Below are 16,107 nucleotides of genomic sequence, written 5' to 3' on the forward strand. Positions count from 1 at the left end.
ATTATTTATCATTATATTATATCTTATATGAGCTTTTATTATATTTAATGTGTATTTTCATTTTTTATAAATATTAAATTTAATTTTATAATATTAATTAGAACAATAAAATAAAAGTTAAACTAACAGTATATTATTATTGGTAAAATATTAACTGTGTCTCCAAAAATTGTTTTTAAACTAAATACTGTATTAAATATATATCATTAAAACTGTGGGGTCCACATTAATTTATGAAAAAAAAAAGACATAATGATAACGTGAGCCCCACAATTTAAAAAATGAAAAAAAAAATCTGCCTTCAGAAGTTCCGTGGCCGACGCCTTGCCAAACAGGCGGTATGTATATCATCTTTATCAGTTTAACCTGTGATAAGCATATTTATGAACATAACAAATTAAATAATTAAGTCATTGGTTAGTTATATTTTTCGTAATCCAAAGATAGACGTTGTTCACTTTTAACACTGAAATATTTTTTTTTTACAAAATAGTCACCCATTAATTCAAAATGAGACAATTAAAGAATTCGGTCAGAGTTTTACTAACGTGGCATTAAGTTCGGTCAAGAGTTTCGTTCATGTGGCATTAAGTTAAAACTCATTGATCAATATATGCTTGTGTGGAAAAAAATAATAATAAATCCTTACACATTGCCACATAAAATCTCTAAAATTCCCAACATACCCCTTCCTTCTTCTCATCTTCTTCCTCAGCGAACACCACTCCCTCCTTCAAAACCCCAACCCCCACATTTCACCATTTTCGTTGTACCGACTTCCATTTTTTTACGTTTCCATTACATCTGTTCAAGAGCCTTAAAGACCCAATATTCAATATCTTTTTATGTAAGCCTCCATTGATGGGTATTTCATGATATATTCAAGATCTCTTCATTGATGGGTTTTCAAATGTTCTTGGAATACACCACACAGTGAGGAGGCAAATCTCAACAAGTCGTCGAAGTTCCAGCTCGATTTCAACAAGAACCAACTAGTGGAATTGGAGAGTAGTTGAACCCCTCTAATCTTACATTTGAAGTTAGGGTTTTTGATTTATGGCAGTGGTGGGTTACCAGACATGAAACCTTAGCACAATATGAGTTCAATTCATCTCCTATTTGAGTCCTAGGCTCTAGCACAATATGATAATATGAGTGCCTTCTTCTCATAGAGATTTGGCCGGAGAAAATGGAGATACGCCTGGAGCAGGTGTTGAATGGTGACAAGGAGAGAGAAGTTGCATATAAGGAGAGAGAGGAGAGCTATGAGTTGCCCTAAGAGAGTAGCATGTTAGGATTTTTTTTAAGTTCATTCTAATGACATGTCTTTAGTGGGATGTCAAATAAGCATACACATCAACACTTCTAATGTTATAAAAGTTGACCATATATCCAATCAGTTTTGACTTTATCATATTTCGGTGTTAAATGTAAACAACGCCAATCTTTTAACTTTAGGTGACTAAAGGTATAATTAACCCGTAAGTTATAAAAAAAATTAATTAATTAATTTTCTTATCAATAAACTCTAAATTATTTGATAAAAAGTAAATATCACTTTTTTGTAGCTGAAAAATTAGGATTTTTAGTTTTTACAACTCAAAAAAAAAAAAAACACAATACTGGATACACATTTTATACAGGTCCAAAAACGCAATCTCTCTGTCGTTTTTAGATGGTCTTTTTGTTTGTTCGTTTCTTCTCTGCAACGTACAGATCTTCGGTCACGCTCTCCAATTCCTCCTCCGCTAGTCCGCTTTCTCCTTCTTTGAGACATTCACTCACTATTATAATTCAATCCCCAATCAACGTCCTTTATGGGATTTCATTGCATTTCTTGTCGTCTCTAGATGAACATTGGCTCTCCATATAATACAAGTACGTTATATTCTTCTTCAATTTTGGGCGATTTATTTGCAGATCTGTCAACGCCCAATCGATTTGTATGTATTTTACGATTTGGTTATTTCTGCGGTATACATCTTTTTACAAGAATATTGAATCGTGTGATTTTTCTGTCTATGATTCTAGAATTGATTTTCTTGGTGGATTTCGTCTGGTTAGAACAATATGTAGGATATTCCATAATTTGAGAAAAAGGTATAATTTTGTCTACTGTATGTATGAATGCAAAAGGAATTTATTGAGGAGCACCTGTTACAAGAGATAGTTAAGCTAATACTGTCAAAGAAGTTGCTATGTTAATGATTAAGCTGAAGCCTTACATCATCAGGCCTATTGTCCATAAAGATAGGAGACCAAGATAAGTTTCATCTGTTCTTCCTCTTTTTCCACACAAGTCTTGGTCAGAGGCTTGGATCGTTGCTTATAACCCTGTTGATACCCATCAAATTCCAAACTATGCGTGAAACTACGTTGAACTGCCAAGGGAGAGACTCCTCGGATTGCTTCTCTTGTCTCTCTGATGGAGTATATGTTCTTATAAGAAATAAGTGATCTCTAGTGAAAATTAAACAAGAATTGGATTAGCTTGACTTACTAGTAGTGTCCTATTAACTCTTGAGACCAGTTAATGGAATGCAAATTATTCTTGGAGACTTTGAATAGCTTGTGTCTCTTTCTTTTACTTGTGTTTGCCCCTGGATTAGGAAAGTTTGGGAATCAGTTTGTTATCAGTTGAGAATAAGCTGGGCTATGAATGATAATTTTGTTTCCCTCTCAATGAGTAGGTGAATGCATATTTTATTTTATGATTGGCTACTTGCGATCTTCCATTCTGTCCTCTCACTTGAGCAAATTGATGATCGAAGACTTAAGATCACTTTAATAAAGCTAGCTATGAAGGGATACATTTTCTTACACCCAGTCCTTTATTTTAAGTCTAATAATATGTTTTTTTGATTAACTGTACCTTTAGGCCTGTGCTTATTCACACATTGGTGAGATATCAAATCTATTTAGGACAAGCCATGGTTCTTGATGGCATCATTTCTTCTCCCCATCGGAGGTCGCCATCATTCAGAAAGCAATTTCCACGAGATGAGTTGGCTAGCTGGTCAACACTTGTTCGGAGGCACCGATTCCTTTTAACAGCTTTAGCCCTTTTGGCTGTTCTCTGCACTATATATCTCTACTTTGCTGTTACTCTGGGATCTTCCGGATCTTGTTCTGGCCTCACTGGAACTAAAAAGGCCTTGTGCAATATAGAACTGGCAAAAAATTCTGTGTCCAAGGGAAAGTTAAAAAAATCTTAGATGGGTGACATTAATTCTATGAAAATAGTTTTATTGGTTTTGTTGCTGAATTGGAAAGGGGATTTTATTGAACCTTTAATTATTGTAAGTACGCCTAGCACGACTTGTCTTACAAAAAGATGTGTCATCTGGCTTTTACATGTCTTTTAGGTTCTTTTGAAGACTTTTTAGCAGAAAAAAGACAATATCTTTGCATGTAACGTTCGAAGGTTGTTTAAATAAGCCTGGGTCCGGTAACCCCATCTTTGACAGTTTTGTCGGGTTATTTCACTATGCCAAAGTGGCAAAACATGCGAGATTGCTGACAAGATTAAGATTGTTAACCGATTACTTTATGTGCTTATTATACCTGTACGTGCCAACAAGTTTGTACTTAACGAATATAACTATTAATTGACTGGAAGAATTCTTGCTTTGATAGAGTAATTTTGCATTCTTGAGTCAATTATGTGAATCTAGCAAGTTTGTGCTCGTGCGCAATAAATTTTGCAAAGACAGTACAGGGCTCATGAAGCAGAGTTGTCCTGGTAGTAGGAAACCCTTAGATCCTTTCCAGCTTGGGTAGGAACATCTGCCATAACCTGCTCATGACCTTTCGGATAATAAATTCCAGTTCGGTCATCAGGAATCCAGCAGTTGGTGTCAGCAACATCTCCGTGGAGGCTCTTCATTGCTTCCTCAGAATCCATCCTAATAGTCTCCTTCATCGCATCAGTGGTGGCTGTTGATGAGCTCTTTCTATGGTAGCTTCTCCATACCATTGGCCTGTTTGAATATGGTTTTAGCCAAGTTGTTAATCGAGGTGACCTGAGCCGTTATAAGCTCAAACTCGTCTCAAATTCGAATGCATGTTGGAAACACAAATTAAACTTAAATTTACGTACCTACTTGAAAAACATGGCTCCTCTTGCAAATGCGCCTGACATTGTCACTCTTCCCTTGATAACGTGGATGAGGCAGTCATGTTGTTAAGCTTATATAAGCGTTAGAAAAACTGAAGAAGGAACAAAAAGAGGATGGAGTGTGTTATCCGTTTCTCTCATTCCCATGCAGATTTGGTATGGGAACGCTTCTGGAGTTTCGTCATTGCTCTAGAACATGCCCAAATATGGTTGAGCATATATACATGTGAGGCTTTACAACTTTGGTCCCGTTGCGGACAAACTTGAGTGATCCGATCGGTCACATTTTCCCATTAAGTAGTCGTATTTCTGAGTAAACGTGTTTACGAACTTAGTAAGTCAAAACATTTTAATTGTGAAAATAGTAATCATTTACAAAATTAAGTGACATGTTTAGATTAAATGAACATATAACGTAACAGTGAGGAGTCGTCTTATTTGATTGTTATGCAAGTCATGGATTGAGCACGTGTAAGAGCGTGTCCTCCGCACTAGTAAAGACACTTGACACCAGTTGATCATCTAACCCTTCCCACTAAAAGCACATACACTCAGTTCCAGTCCATCTCCAAACAAACATTTATTCATCTCTCTGCCATACATAATTACACATGCTACAAAAAGATCCTTCTTGAATCTTGCCCCCTCACATGGTATGGACTATGGAGCCTCCTCACATGGTATGGATCAGGTAAACCATATACCATTACAGATTAATCTTCGGTAATTTTGCCGAGGCATGCACAATGTTACAGTAACTAAGATGCAGATATACATGTACCAGCCTTGAGGCAACATAAAAATAAGTGTACAGTCATTGTTGTCCTACACACAGCCTTGATCCGTCATAGCTTGCGCTACAGAAAGAAAGGCAGAGATCACTGCTCCATGCACCAAAGCCCTAACACAATAAGAACGAAGAAGAAGAAGAAGATGAAGAAAGAGGAGTTAAGAGGTTTGTGGCACGAGGCAGGCAATTAGATAAATAAATAAATGTTAAACATGCTCTGTAACTTTCTTGATCCCCCTTTGTTTCCCGCCCTCTACTTTGAAATGTCCTGAAATATCCTCCACATTTCGACAACAAACGAGTGACATCAGATTTCCGAAGTTATGCTTCAGAGTTATTGTGATTATAATTAATTCAGAAAATGCAACATATGTAATTTTTCCAATGTTCGCCTTTTATTTGAATAAATTTTGAAATGTCCCCTTCAAAATTTATAGTTGAAAGGAAAATTCTATAGGGCAGCTATTCGCCCTGCAATGATGTATGGTTCACAGTGTCGGGCTATCAAGAGACAACATATCCAAAAAATACATGTAGCAGAAATGTGAATACTTCGTTGGATGTGTGATCACACCAGGAAAGATAAGATAAGAAATGAGATTATTAGATCTGAGGTAGGAGTTACACTTATTGAAGATAAGTTATGAGAAAATGGATTAAGATGGTATGAGCATGTCCAACGTAGAGATAGCGGTGCGACAGTGAGGAGGAATAAGATAATTTTTATAGGAGAGAGTAAGAGGTAGCGAGGTAGACCTAAAAAGACATGGTTTGAAGTTATAAGAAATGATATGAATTTAATAGGATTTAATAGGAGTGAATGAGTGTATAATCCATGAGAGAAATGAATAGGGAAAACAAATACATGTAATAGATTTCTAATGATGTTCTCATAGACTCGTGTAACCGAACCGCAAACTTTTGGGATAAAGATTCGGATGATGATGATGATGTCCCCTTCAAAATTTATAAATAAGAAACACGAGCAACTTAGACAGGGAGTAACATTAAAGAGTAACGCTGTCTAAAAAACATGCATGCTAAGGGATGAAAAGCAGCCATAAAGATGATGTTTTGATTCCCATTGTAGGCGTCTCAGACAGAAGTGCAAACTAAAGAGGAGACAGAGAAGGCAGCATGCGGATGGGATAACAAACGAGACTACTAGATCCAAGGTAGGAGTAGATGACATTGAATAAAATAAGATGAGACAACATCATTTAAGATGGTATGAGCATGTAAAACATAGAGAGAATAATACAAAATAATATTGGCTTTATGGTACAGCTAGAAATTTAGTGGAGTATGTACCACTACATAAGAATAAATGGTGAAAGACAATCCACTATTGATATTTCTAATGGATTCATGTAGCCAACCCCAATTGTTTGTGACAAAAGCTTTAATAATGATGATTATTGTTTCCTTGGCAACCTTCCCCTCGCCCTTGCCCCTTCCTTTCCCCAACTCAAAAAATATATATAATAATTAATAACCTCCCATTTTATCCCCTTTTTTTCAATTAGAAAAAACAGTGAAGCACGGATGGTCGCATACATAGAATGGAAGGCACTTACTCAGGACTCTCTTTCTGATAACCAATGTCTGCTGCCGCCTTAAGGGCCCTCTGGTATATCTGTTTCATTGCTTCCTACCAGTTAAAATACAGAATGACGAGCACCCGAGTCAAATTTGGTCACAAAAAAATGGCCAACGTACCAATTCATTGTCAAGTTCGTATTAAAAATGTGAAGCGTTACATCAAATTAAGACCAAGAACAAGACCAATCAAATATAAATAGCCATCATTAGCAGAAGCATTTGGAGGAACTTTATGCTTTTGAAAAACTATAGGCTTTTCAAAGCTGATTTGATTTAACTTGAATAATGACCATGTTGAATATTCAGTAACTCCTATACAGGTAGATAAGTATGTCAGAAGGTCCCAGGGCCTAGGATAATACAAAGTTGCTGCCTGCTAATGAAAAAACAGTCTAGAAGCTTTTCGCAGTATAGGAATTAATTCATAAACAAGGAAAAATGGAAACAAAATGTAAGAAGCCTAACCTGTAGCTTAGATTCAAAATCTTCGGGTGACCACTGCATCTCATTACACTCGTGATTTCGTTCAAGTTCTCCAGCAACAACCTGCAACTTAGTTCCTTATAAACCCATTACATACACGATTAAATAAAAATAAAGATTCATATCAATATGGATAATAAGAGCATGATGATTGAATAAGTCCTCTTATCTTAGCTAATAATCATTAAGTTGACAATGAGTAGTATGCTTATGATTGCCACTACTTATACTGCCAAAGAGGGTCAAGATAAGAATATTCGCTCCTCATTGAATGTCTTACCTGTTTCATTAAAGGTATATCAGATTCTTCAAAAAATAATGTACATATCCAAAAGATTATTCACATTCTGAGATTTTGAAGCAGAACTTATGCAATGAAGAATAAAACCACAATGACAACATGGAAAAAAAATCTGTAATTGTCAAGTAAGAACAAATTATATTTCAGAATAAACCGAACAATGACGATTCAACAATAAATACAAGCTCTATGATGGGCTTGTACAAATACGAAAAATACAAATATGACAATAGAGCATATCTCTAATTCTCTGTCTGAGAATATTTCAATATGACATTATCTTCACATATGCTAAAGAGCCCTATATATATGAATTTAGAACTAAGAAAGTGATCACACCCAAATAGCACCAGCAGCCAAAATTGTCTTGTATTTAACAAAAACATATCTTACACCGAGTATAATTTCAATATGGCATTCTTCTAGCATCTGCTAAAAATGCATATACTTAGCATATACGCCATGTGTTGAGTATCCCACATCGGTTGGAAAGAGGGCTGGTGTGTGGTTTAAATGAGGGTTTCCTCCTACCTCCTAATAGGCCTTTTAAGGGGTTGGACAAGGGACCCAATATGTTAACATGGTATCGGAGCCAGTCCAACGCGATGGGCTTTCACGTGGTGGGCTTCTCGGAGTTGGACCAACCCACACGGTGAGGGGGATGTTGAGTATCCCACATCGGTTGGAAAGAGGGCTGGTGTGTGGTTTAAATGAGGGTTTCCTCCTACCTCCTAATAGGCCTTTTAAGGGGTTGGACAAGGGGCCCAATATGTTAACACCATGCATAGGTGTAACAAAAACAAAATCATACCCCTCCAGCACCAGCAGCCATTGCAGGAGCTACAAGAACATTGGCTTTTCTTAGAACATCGACAGCTTTAGGGGTGCAGGGCATATTTGAACCTAAGAAAAATAATCATATTCAATATCAAGAAACAAAGTTTCTTCAAGGTATAATGGGATGACATTGAAAAACTATGCATTATGTCAAGAAGACAAGAACTACTACCTTCTACCAATATACGACAACCTGAATTAACCAAATTAATAGCATCAGATTGATCGATTTCATTGTGGGAAGCACATGGAAATGCAACGTCACACCTTTCATTCCAAGGTCTTGCTTCATCGTAGTATTTAGACCGAGCATAAGTCTTCGAATACTCCCTGGAAATATTACAAGCACCGACAAGGACATTCTAAATTATTTAAGGAACCACGTGACTGGATCTAAGAGGAAAGTGAAAAACACACCTCAGACTTCTCTGCTGGGATTTAATCTCTCAGAAATGATATTTTCAGGTAGTCAAACCCGTCCTCATCCACTAAATATCCCTTTGAATCTGCGCAGCAGTTTGCAGGTAAAAGGCACATTAAATTTAGTTGTTCATACCATGGTACCATTTCACTGACATAATCCAAATCATATTAATGAATCCCAAGTGTATGTGAAAATTGTTAATCTATAGCAAAAGCTACAGAATGAGAGAAAGAGGGTTTGCAACGAACAATACAATTCGGCAAAACCTTAAAAAGTTGAAACAACTCCAGTGTCCAAAACTATTTGAAAGATGTCTTTCTCTTAACCTTTACCATTTTTAAGACGCAGTTACATTAAATGTTCCTATCATATCAACTTAAACGGGACCATACTGTCAAAATACACTATAGGTTGAGGAAAAGATAAAATGTTATCTCTCCTTTGGAGTCCTTCATTAAATATGACTTTACAGAGCTGATTATTAGAAATCAAATGACTAATTTACAGGACTGTAATATTATAATATACCTAAAAAGGAAATATAAGTTCTATTTGATCCATCTAATAACTGTACCTATTTAGCAATGATTATACAGCTAATATGAATAACAGTCAACCCTACTTTAGTGCATTAATATCCCTAAATTTATGCCATTAACACATACATGCAAACCATATTCAATATTGTATACGAAGAAGCAATATGGATTCAGGTAAAGAAAGATTCCAATGGCAACCAATATTAAATGTGCAAAGGTTATTAACAGAAAACGAATGTGCATGTAAATTTCGATCTTGCAAACCATATTCAATCTTGTGTATACAAAAGCTGTCCTGACTAATCCAAAGAGCACATACATCATTTTAATGACAACCAATATCAAAAGTGCTAAGATCATTAACAAAAATTAAATGCACCAGCAAGTTTTGATAGTTTGATCTTTGCTTGGCTGCTACTATACATCACCAACATCCCTACCAGTTGCATTGAAAACTACTCAAATTTTCAGGACAACAGAACCATATTGTAATTGACTAGAAAGTAAAAACATCCAAAAATAACAAGTCCCTTTATATCAATTTTCTAAAGCAGCCACACTTGGAGGACTAGTAAGTAAGCTTCAAAAAATACACAATGAAATTCAAATAACGATGCAACACCTCTTTCTCCACCCAAAAGAGGGGTTCAAAGCAAAAGATTCCAAGCGTGCCAATCTGGCAATCTTGATGAACTACAAACAAGAACGATCACGTGAAAAAGAGGAAGAACAACAAGATTATATGGAAGAACCAACAATCATGACCAGAATACCTTAGAAAGAAGATATGATATCAAGTAATGACCTTAACTTAATAACCAAGTAAACATATGTGTGCCCATGGAATATAACATTTGTTCATATATTAAGAGGTTAAGAGTCCAAAACAGATAAAGCCGAAACCAAAAGGAGAACCATAACCTCACAAACAATGTACAAGGGAGAAAGTGCTCAAGAAATGGACAGATCATTACCAGATACCGTAATTGGAAGAGCGCCATAGGCAATAAGCTTCTCTAGAACATGCATACCGATCTTTCCAGAACCACTTACAACACATCTGGATCAAAATTCATAGAGAAATTATCAGCTCCTAAGCGAATAATAAAATTCCAATTGTGCTGAAGCCTGAAGCTCCATTTTGGAATATAAAACAACCAATAAAGTTGAACCTAACACATCATGACAAAAATGTTACCATTTAAAGACTCCGTTACCCTTTAATCACATGAAACTAAATCCAGAAAATTTATATCTTAAAAACTGGTCTCAAATCAGTGAGTACAGGCATGCTCTACTTTAATTACTGTAGCAAAATATTCTACGTAGTTTAATTTTTTTAAGAATCTAGTTATCTTCTTTTAATACTTTCAAGAATAAGTGCAGAACCTTAGTCCTTTGAGTTCTTTATTCATTTCTGCAAGCATAAGATGGGCAAAGAAAACCTGAAAATTTGGGGGAAATTGTAAGATCATGAATTAAACAATAAATTGGTGGAACTCATAAACGAAAAGACACTGATGAAACAAAAAGAGATTCAGTATACACAAAGCAGACATGGTGATTAAACTCACAAGCATCTCAAAGTGGAGATAAGCCAATACTTACAAGTCCATATCCAGTAGCTTCAGTTCGAAGGCTAGAGCCAGACCAGAATATCCTTGGCCCTGTAAAACTTACTTGCATGAGTGAGGTATCCATATGAAAACATAAAGACAAATCTCTTAATCCTCTCCAGCTATAGATACTCACATTAGTAACTTGAGAATGATATAATGGATGAGATATAATACAATGCCAAGGATGTGTACTAGAAAAAAGAAGATTTGGGATACACGTGTATTTAGAATCGTCATCCGAGCCTTTATCCCAAAACTTTGGGGCTGGTTACATGAGTCTATGAGAAAATAAATGGGAATTCACTACATGTATTCGCTTCCGTCATTCATTTCCATCTAGGATCATAATTTCAACAATTGTTATCGAATCCATATATTTTCTTACTACTTCTTTTAGGTCGTCTTCTTCGCTTCATACAGACTCTCTCCAATATATATTCTCTCGATTCTCTTCACCGTCGCAGAAGGGCACACATGCGAAGTTCAAAGAAACTATGTCTAACAAAGTACTTGTGGCAAGTAAGTACAAAGGCACACACAAACAAGGAGATGATCACAAACACATCTAGGAAATATGCAGACAAAAAGAAAGGGGACAAGAAAGTACATGTTAAGAAACACAGTTACAAGCTAAAACTCATCTTAAGGAACTAACTGGCAGAACAAATTTCATAACATATCATGGAAATAACAAACAAAGAAAAAAGACTGATGAGTTTCAATTACCTGAAGATGGCCAGTTAGACATCTATACTGCCCAAAGAGATAACCCATTTCTCTAGTACCAACGCCCATATCTTCTGAAGGAAGGTCCTAAACGGCACACAACATATGACCAGGCACCTAGCCTCAGCATTGAAAGAAAACTTTAGAAGGAAGAAGGACTATAGATCTCTCTATTTACCTTGTCAGGTCCCAAGTACTGGCAGATCTCATTCATGAAACTTTGGCAAAAGCGCAAAATCTGCCAGCATAAATTTGAGAATCATTAGTAAAAGAAAGCATTGCTACCATAATTCACATTTTAAAAATAAAACCATGAGAAATTTTACCTCATTATCACTTTTTCCTTCAGGATCAAAATCGCTACCACCTGCCGCCCCTCCTAGCTTGTAAGGTGATAATGCATTCTTTAATGTCTGCGCCAAACGTAAAACAAGGTCATCACATAGTATTACGCAGACCTAGATGTAGAATAAACGACTTCTATACAATATATGAGTGGCAGTCCGGGATCAAATTTAATTGCCATCCTTCTTAAAGCAAATATTCTATGCCATTGCATGTAAACAGTTATTTTTCCATAACCTTTTTTCTTTTTTTCTCCTTCTCAACACCAGTTTTGGAACTGGCCAGCACTAATAATCATAAAATTCTTTTATTTTCCTGTCAACACAAATTTAGGAGATGGCCAGCAATAATAATCATAAAATTCTTCACGAGCCACTATAACACAGTTGTGCACATCAACTTCGAATGGAAAAACAGGATAACATTGGTCTATTTTCGACCCGAGATACAAAGGCACACTTCGTGTTTGAAGGCAACAAAAATACCTGCTCAAAACCAAGAAATTTGGCTATACTTAAGTTCATTGAGGATTGAAAACGGAGGCCACCCCTACATGGGCCCAATGTCTGGTTAAATTGTACCCGAAAGCCTCGATTGACATGTGTCTTGCCCCTGTCATCTACCCAAGGAACTCGAAAGAGAATCATACGCTCAAGTTCTAACAACTGCTCCATGATGTTGACATAACTGAAGCAAATTTAAGACAATGAGATGTACAATAAAGTTGACAACGGAGAGGTTCTTCTTTCACACACACACACACAAAAAAGAGGCAAATATTTCATTTCAGGAGAAACTCACTGATTATTTTTTGCAATCACTCTTTCTAAAGCATGAACAGCTTCTTGCACTGATTGTATAAACTCAGCCTCATGAGGATCCCTTTTTAAGGCAGCTTCAACAATAGATCCGGCATTTTTTGACATGCGAGCTGAAGGGAATTTTCCGTGGAATTAGTATTAAATATTTCAAAAATCAAAGGGACAAAAGGTACCATATCACATAGGCATGAGTATGGCTTAAATATCTATACAAATATTGCAATCATTAATAAAATGGGACAACTGACAATTTACAACTGGATTGTAGTTCAGAAGAAAAGGATAGGGATAAGTCTTCCGATTCATTTTATAACAGTAAAAAAGACAGATGCAAAAAAGAGATGTTTCTGTCTCAAATTATGAAGTCAGCACCATTGTTTATTGACATTCAGAAGTTCTTAAAGAGAGAAGAAAAGTAAGTGGTATCCGCCAAGATGCGTGACTAATTCAGAATTAGTAAGCTCAGCCGCTGCACACATACATGGTTGGTAGTAAAGTGTTTCAGTTCATAACTTCATATCAAGGACTCTCTAACTTGGGGAGGGATGGAAAGAAGAAGTCAGAGACGGTGCTTATTTTGAGTGATTTAGATCATTAAGTTCTAATCCTATCAATTGATATGTGCAAGTTTTCTACCAAATATTCAAAGAAATGACACTGCACATATAACGTATGTTGAACACTCACTTGATGTCCCAATCACTAACATTAACTTTATTTACAGGCCACTGGATAGAGAGATCGAAGATTCTTGACACATGTTGGCTTTTTACAGGGTGGAAAAGTGATTGTTCTTTCACAATATGACCACTTGGGGATCATTCAGCCTTTACCATGCTACATTCTAAGAAGTAAATAATAAAAAAGTTTCAAGTCTCTGTGCATGTTTCCAATCAAAAAATAATAATAATGATGATAATGTATCATTTGAGGATCTCCATAGAATATTAAAGTAAAAAGACTTATTTTTAATCAAATTATCTTACTCAATCAAAATTGCAAAATTGATGACTTGTGTTGAATACTTGAGGAAGTGTAAAAAAAAAAAGTAAGACCAACCTTTTTCAAAAATGGGTTTATCAACATTTGTCTTATCTTTGGAAGCCATCTGAAGACGAAGAGCCTCTTTGTGAAGCAAACTATTGTTGTGTTCTTCCAAGGCACTCATCTGCATGTTTCTACTGCCTTCATTGCCATAAGGATTCCTTCTATGCTTTCTACCATATTCCTTACAAACAGAGCAAAAAATCCTGGCTGTGCCTTCTTTTACGTCAACATACGCCCATTTGTAAGTATCAACCCATTCTTCTCTCCATCTTTTTACCACCTTCTTCTTCCTTTTTACCAGTTGTGACTTTGACAAATCTTGATCATCATGTGGGAGTTGAGACATGATTACCATTTGCTTAGTTTCGTCATGCTCTTGAGCAGAGGGTTCTCGGGGAGGGCCACCAAGCAGAGATGAGTTGGCAAAAGAAGGGTCATCATCTCCAGGTTCGATTTCCAAATCAATCTCTTCTCCAATCTCCCTGACCACCAGGTGATGCCTCTGTGCCTGCTGAATCAAGTTCATTTCGTCCATTTTGGAATTCATCCCCAACCCACCAACAGGTAGCAACATTCAGCACGGCAGTTTATCTTGCACCATAAACCCCTTTGCTGTCTGTTAGCATAAACAATGGAAAACCTATTTTGGCTTTTCCTCCACGATTCCAACTGAAATAAATTAGTGCAACTTAATTTTTGAAGAACTGATAGAAAACAAGGAAAAAATTATAACACTACAATCTTACATATTATCTGCATTCAAAAATATTGTATATTCTCTGTACAAGGACCTAAAACGGTGGAAAATTGACACATGCCTACTAAAACTATCTACCTGGAGTATAATAGCAATGAGAGGCAAAGAAATTGCTACATGAATGGACAAAAGCACTAATTATGACCAGCACTAGACCCAAAATCTTGTTTCCACCACCACCTAAATTTTGTTTGGCGTAATCACCAAGCTTCCAGCAAACCACATAACGAAAACCCACGTGACAAACCCTGCTTCAGCAACAAGGAAGTTTTAGTTACAGATTGAATTCTTAGGGACCAGAACCACCACAAGTGACAAGACCAATGCGCTCAATTGTCATTATTTAATAGTCTCCTTCTCACTTTTCTCAAAAAGCAATACAACCAAGGCTCAATGCACAAACACTTGGAAAACTCAATTTCAACAAACACCCTGTCAATCAAACTCTAAAATATTATCAAAACCCAAAAATTCCAACAAAAATGTCAAGAAGTTAAAGAGAAACGTCAGTACATAAGAGAAAATTTTCAATTTTGTGAGTTACCCATATGCCAATACTTACAAAGAATATAGAGTACAGAATCAGAAAGCAAGGAAAGTACCTTTTATACCCAAAGCTCGAAAGATGTTCTCTCAAAGTGGTTCTTTCCGTTCCTTATTTCCAACTCCAAATTGATCCTTTCTTCGAGCAGAGTAGTGAAGACCCAAACAAGGAGGATTACTTTGAGATCGTGATCACGAGGAGAAATAGGGAGTTAGGGATTCGTGTTTTTGTTGATCAGTAACCGGTCTTTCAACGTCTGATTCTGGCTATGTGTGCTTTTAGGTAGCGAACAAAGAAGAATAATTTATACTCCTTTTTCGTTTTCGTGAATTTTAACTTAGCTTTGCCTTTGCCCCAAGAAAAATGAAACTTACACGTAGTTATTAATTGGAATGATGTGTCACCATGATGATTTCAAATCTCACTGTTTTAAAAAAAAATTAAAACTTTTAAAAAAGGATAAAATATGAGAAAGTCTCAGTTAATTCCACATAAGCATTTTTTAGTAATATTTGTTAATTTAATGTCACATGAGCAGCCCATCTAATCGGATTTGAGTGAAAGCTGCCCGAGTGATAATTTTGTCTCATTTTTTCACTTTAAATGATAACTTTGTAACAAATGCAAATCCGTGACCAAATTATAACAACCCCTATCTTTCAGTGTTGTAATGTATAATTAACCCTAAATTCGACGACTCTGTGTGATTGGATGGATCTGTACTGAAGAGTCCATAAGGATACAAATGGGAATCTCACAGTCACAAGGAAGGAGAGAAATTTGGATTTTAGGTTTTTATTTTTTTGGATTTTTTTTATAAAATATCCAAGTCACAATGGTCATATCAATTAACCTACAAATAAATTAATTGTTTATGCAACATACGTAATTTTACTGTCCGAAAGGTCAGAAAATTGCCCATGTGAGTAGTTAGAAACCATTTTAATTTTTCAATACCTAAATTGAAACGTTTAGAAAATGAGTTTCTGAGTTGAACTGGATCAGATTATTCAATATCCAAAAGTGCTATTACAGTATTACCCCTATTTTGAGATTTACTCCATTTTCGACATGAGACATACAAGTGAAAGAGAGTGAGTCAAGTGGACCCCATATTTCCTATGTCACCCAGCCATGTCAACAAGAATGGTTGAG

The 16,107-nt window shown here is 36.0% G+C and overlaps 2 protein-coding genes and 1 pseudogene across 2 annotated transcripts; 1 reads left to right on the top strand and 2 right to left on the bottom strand.

Annotated features, from left to right (window-relative positions):
* Positions 1 to 1,652: 1,652 nt before the first annotated feature.
* LOC120014426 lies at positions 1,653 to 3,523 on the top strand. Its single transcript, XM_038866380.1, has 2 exons — positions 1,653 to 1,878; positions 2,879 to 3,523. The coding sequence occupies exon 2, from the start codon at positions 2,931 to 2,933 to the stop codon at positions 3,213 to 3,215; it is 285 nt and encodes a 94-aa protein (XP_038722308.1). The 5' UTR covers positions 1,653 to 1,878; positions 2,879 to 2,930; the 3' UTR covers positions 3,216 to 3,523.
* Positions 3,524 to 3,666: 143 nt separating this feature from the next.
* Positions 3,667 to 4,410, bottom strand: LOC120014417. The gene is made up of 2 exons (XM_038866367.1): positions 4,104 to 4,410; positions 3,667 to 3,980 (listed from the first exon to the last, which is right to left on the bottom strand). Exons 1-2 carry the CDS (start codon positions 4,139 to 4,141, stop codon positions 3,722 to 3,724), a joined length of 297 nt encoding a protein of 98 aa, XP_038722295.1. The 5' UTR covers positions 4,142 to 4,410; the 3' UTR covers positions 3,667 to 3,721.
* A 221-nt stretch (positions 4,411 to 4,631) lies between these two features.
* LOC120014435 lies at positions 4,632 to 15,298 on the bottom strand (annotated as a pseudogene).
* Positions 15,299 to 16,107: the final 809 nt, after the last annotated feature.

This window comes from Tripterygium wilfordii, chromosome 2 (assembly GCF_013401445.1).
Source record: "Tripterygium wilfordii isolate XIE 37 chromosome 2, ASM1340144v1, whole genome shotgun sequence".
Classification (NCBI taxonomy): Eukaryota; Viridiplantae; Streptophyta; class Magnoliopsida; order Celastrales; family Celastraceae; genus Tripterygium; species Tripterygium wilfordii.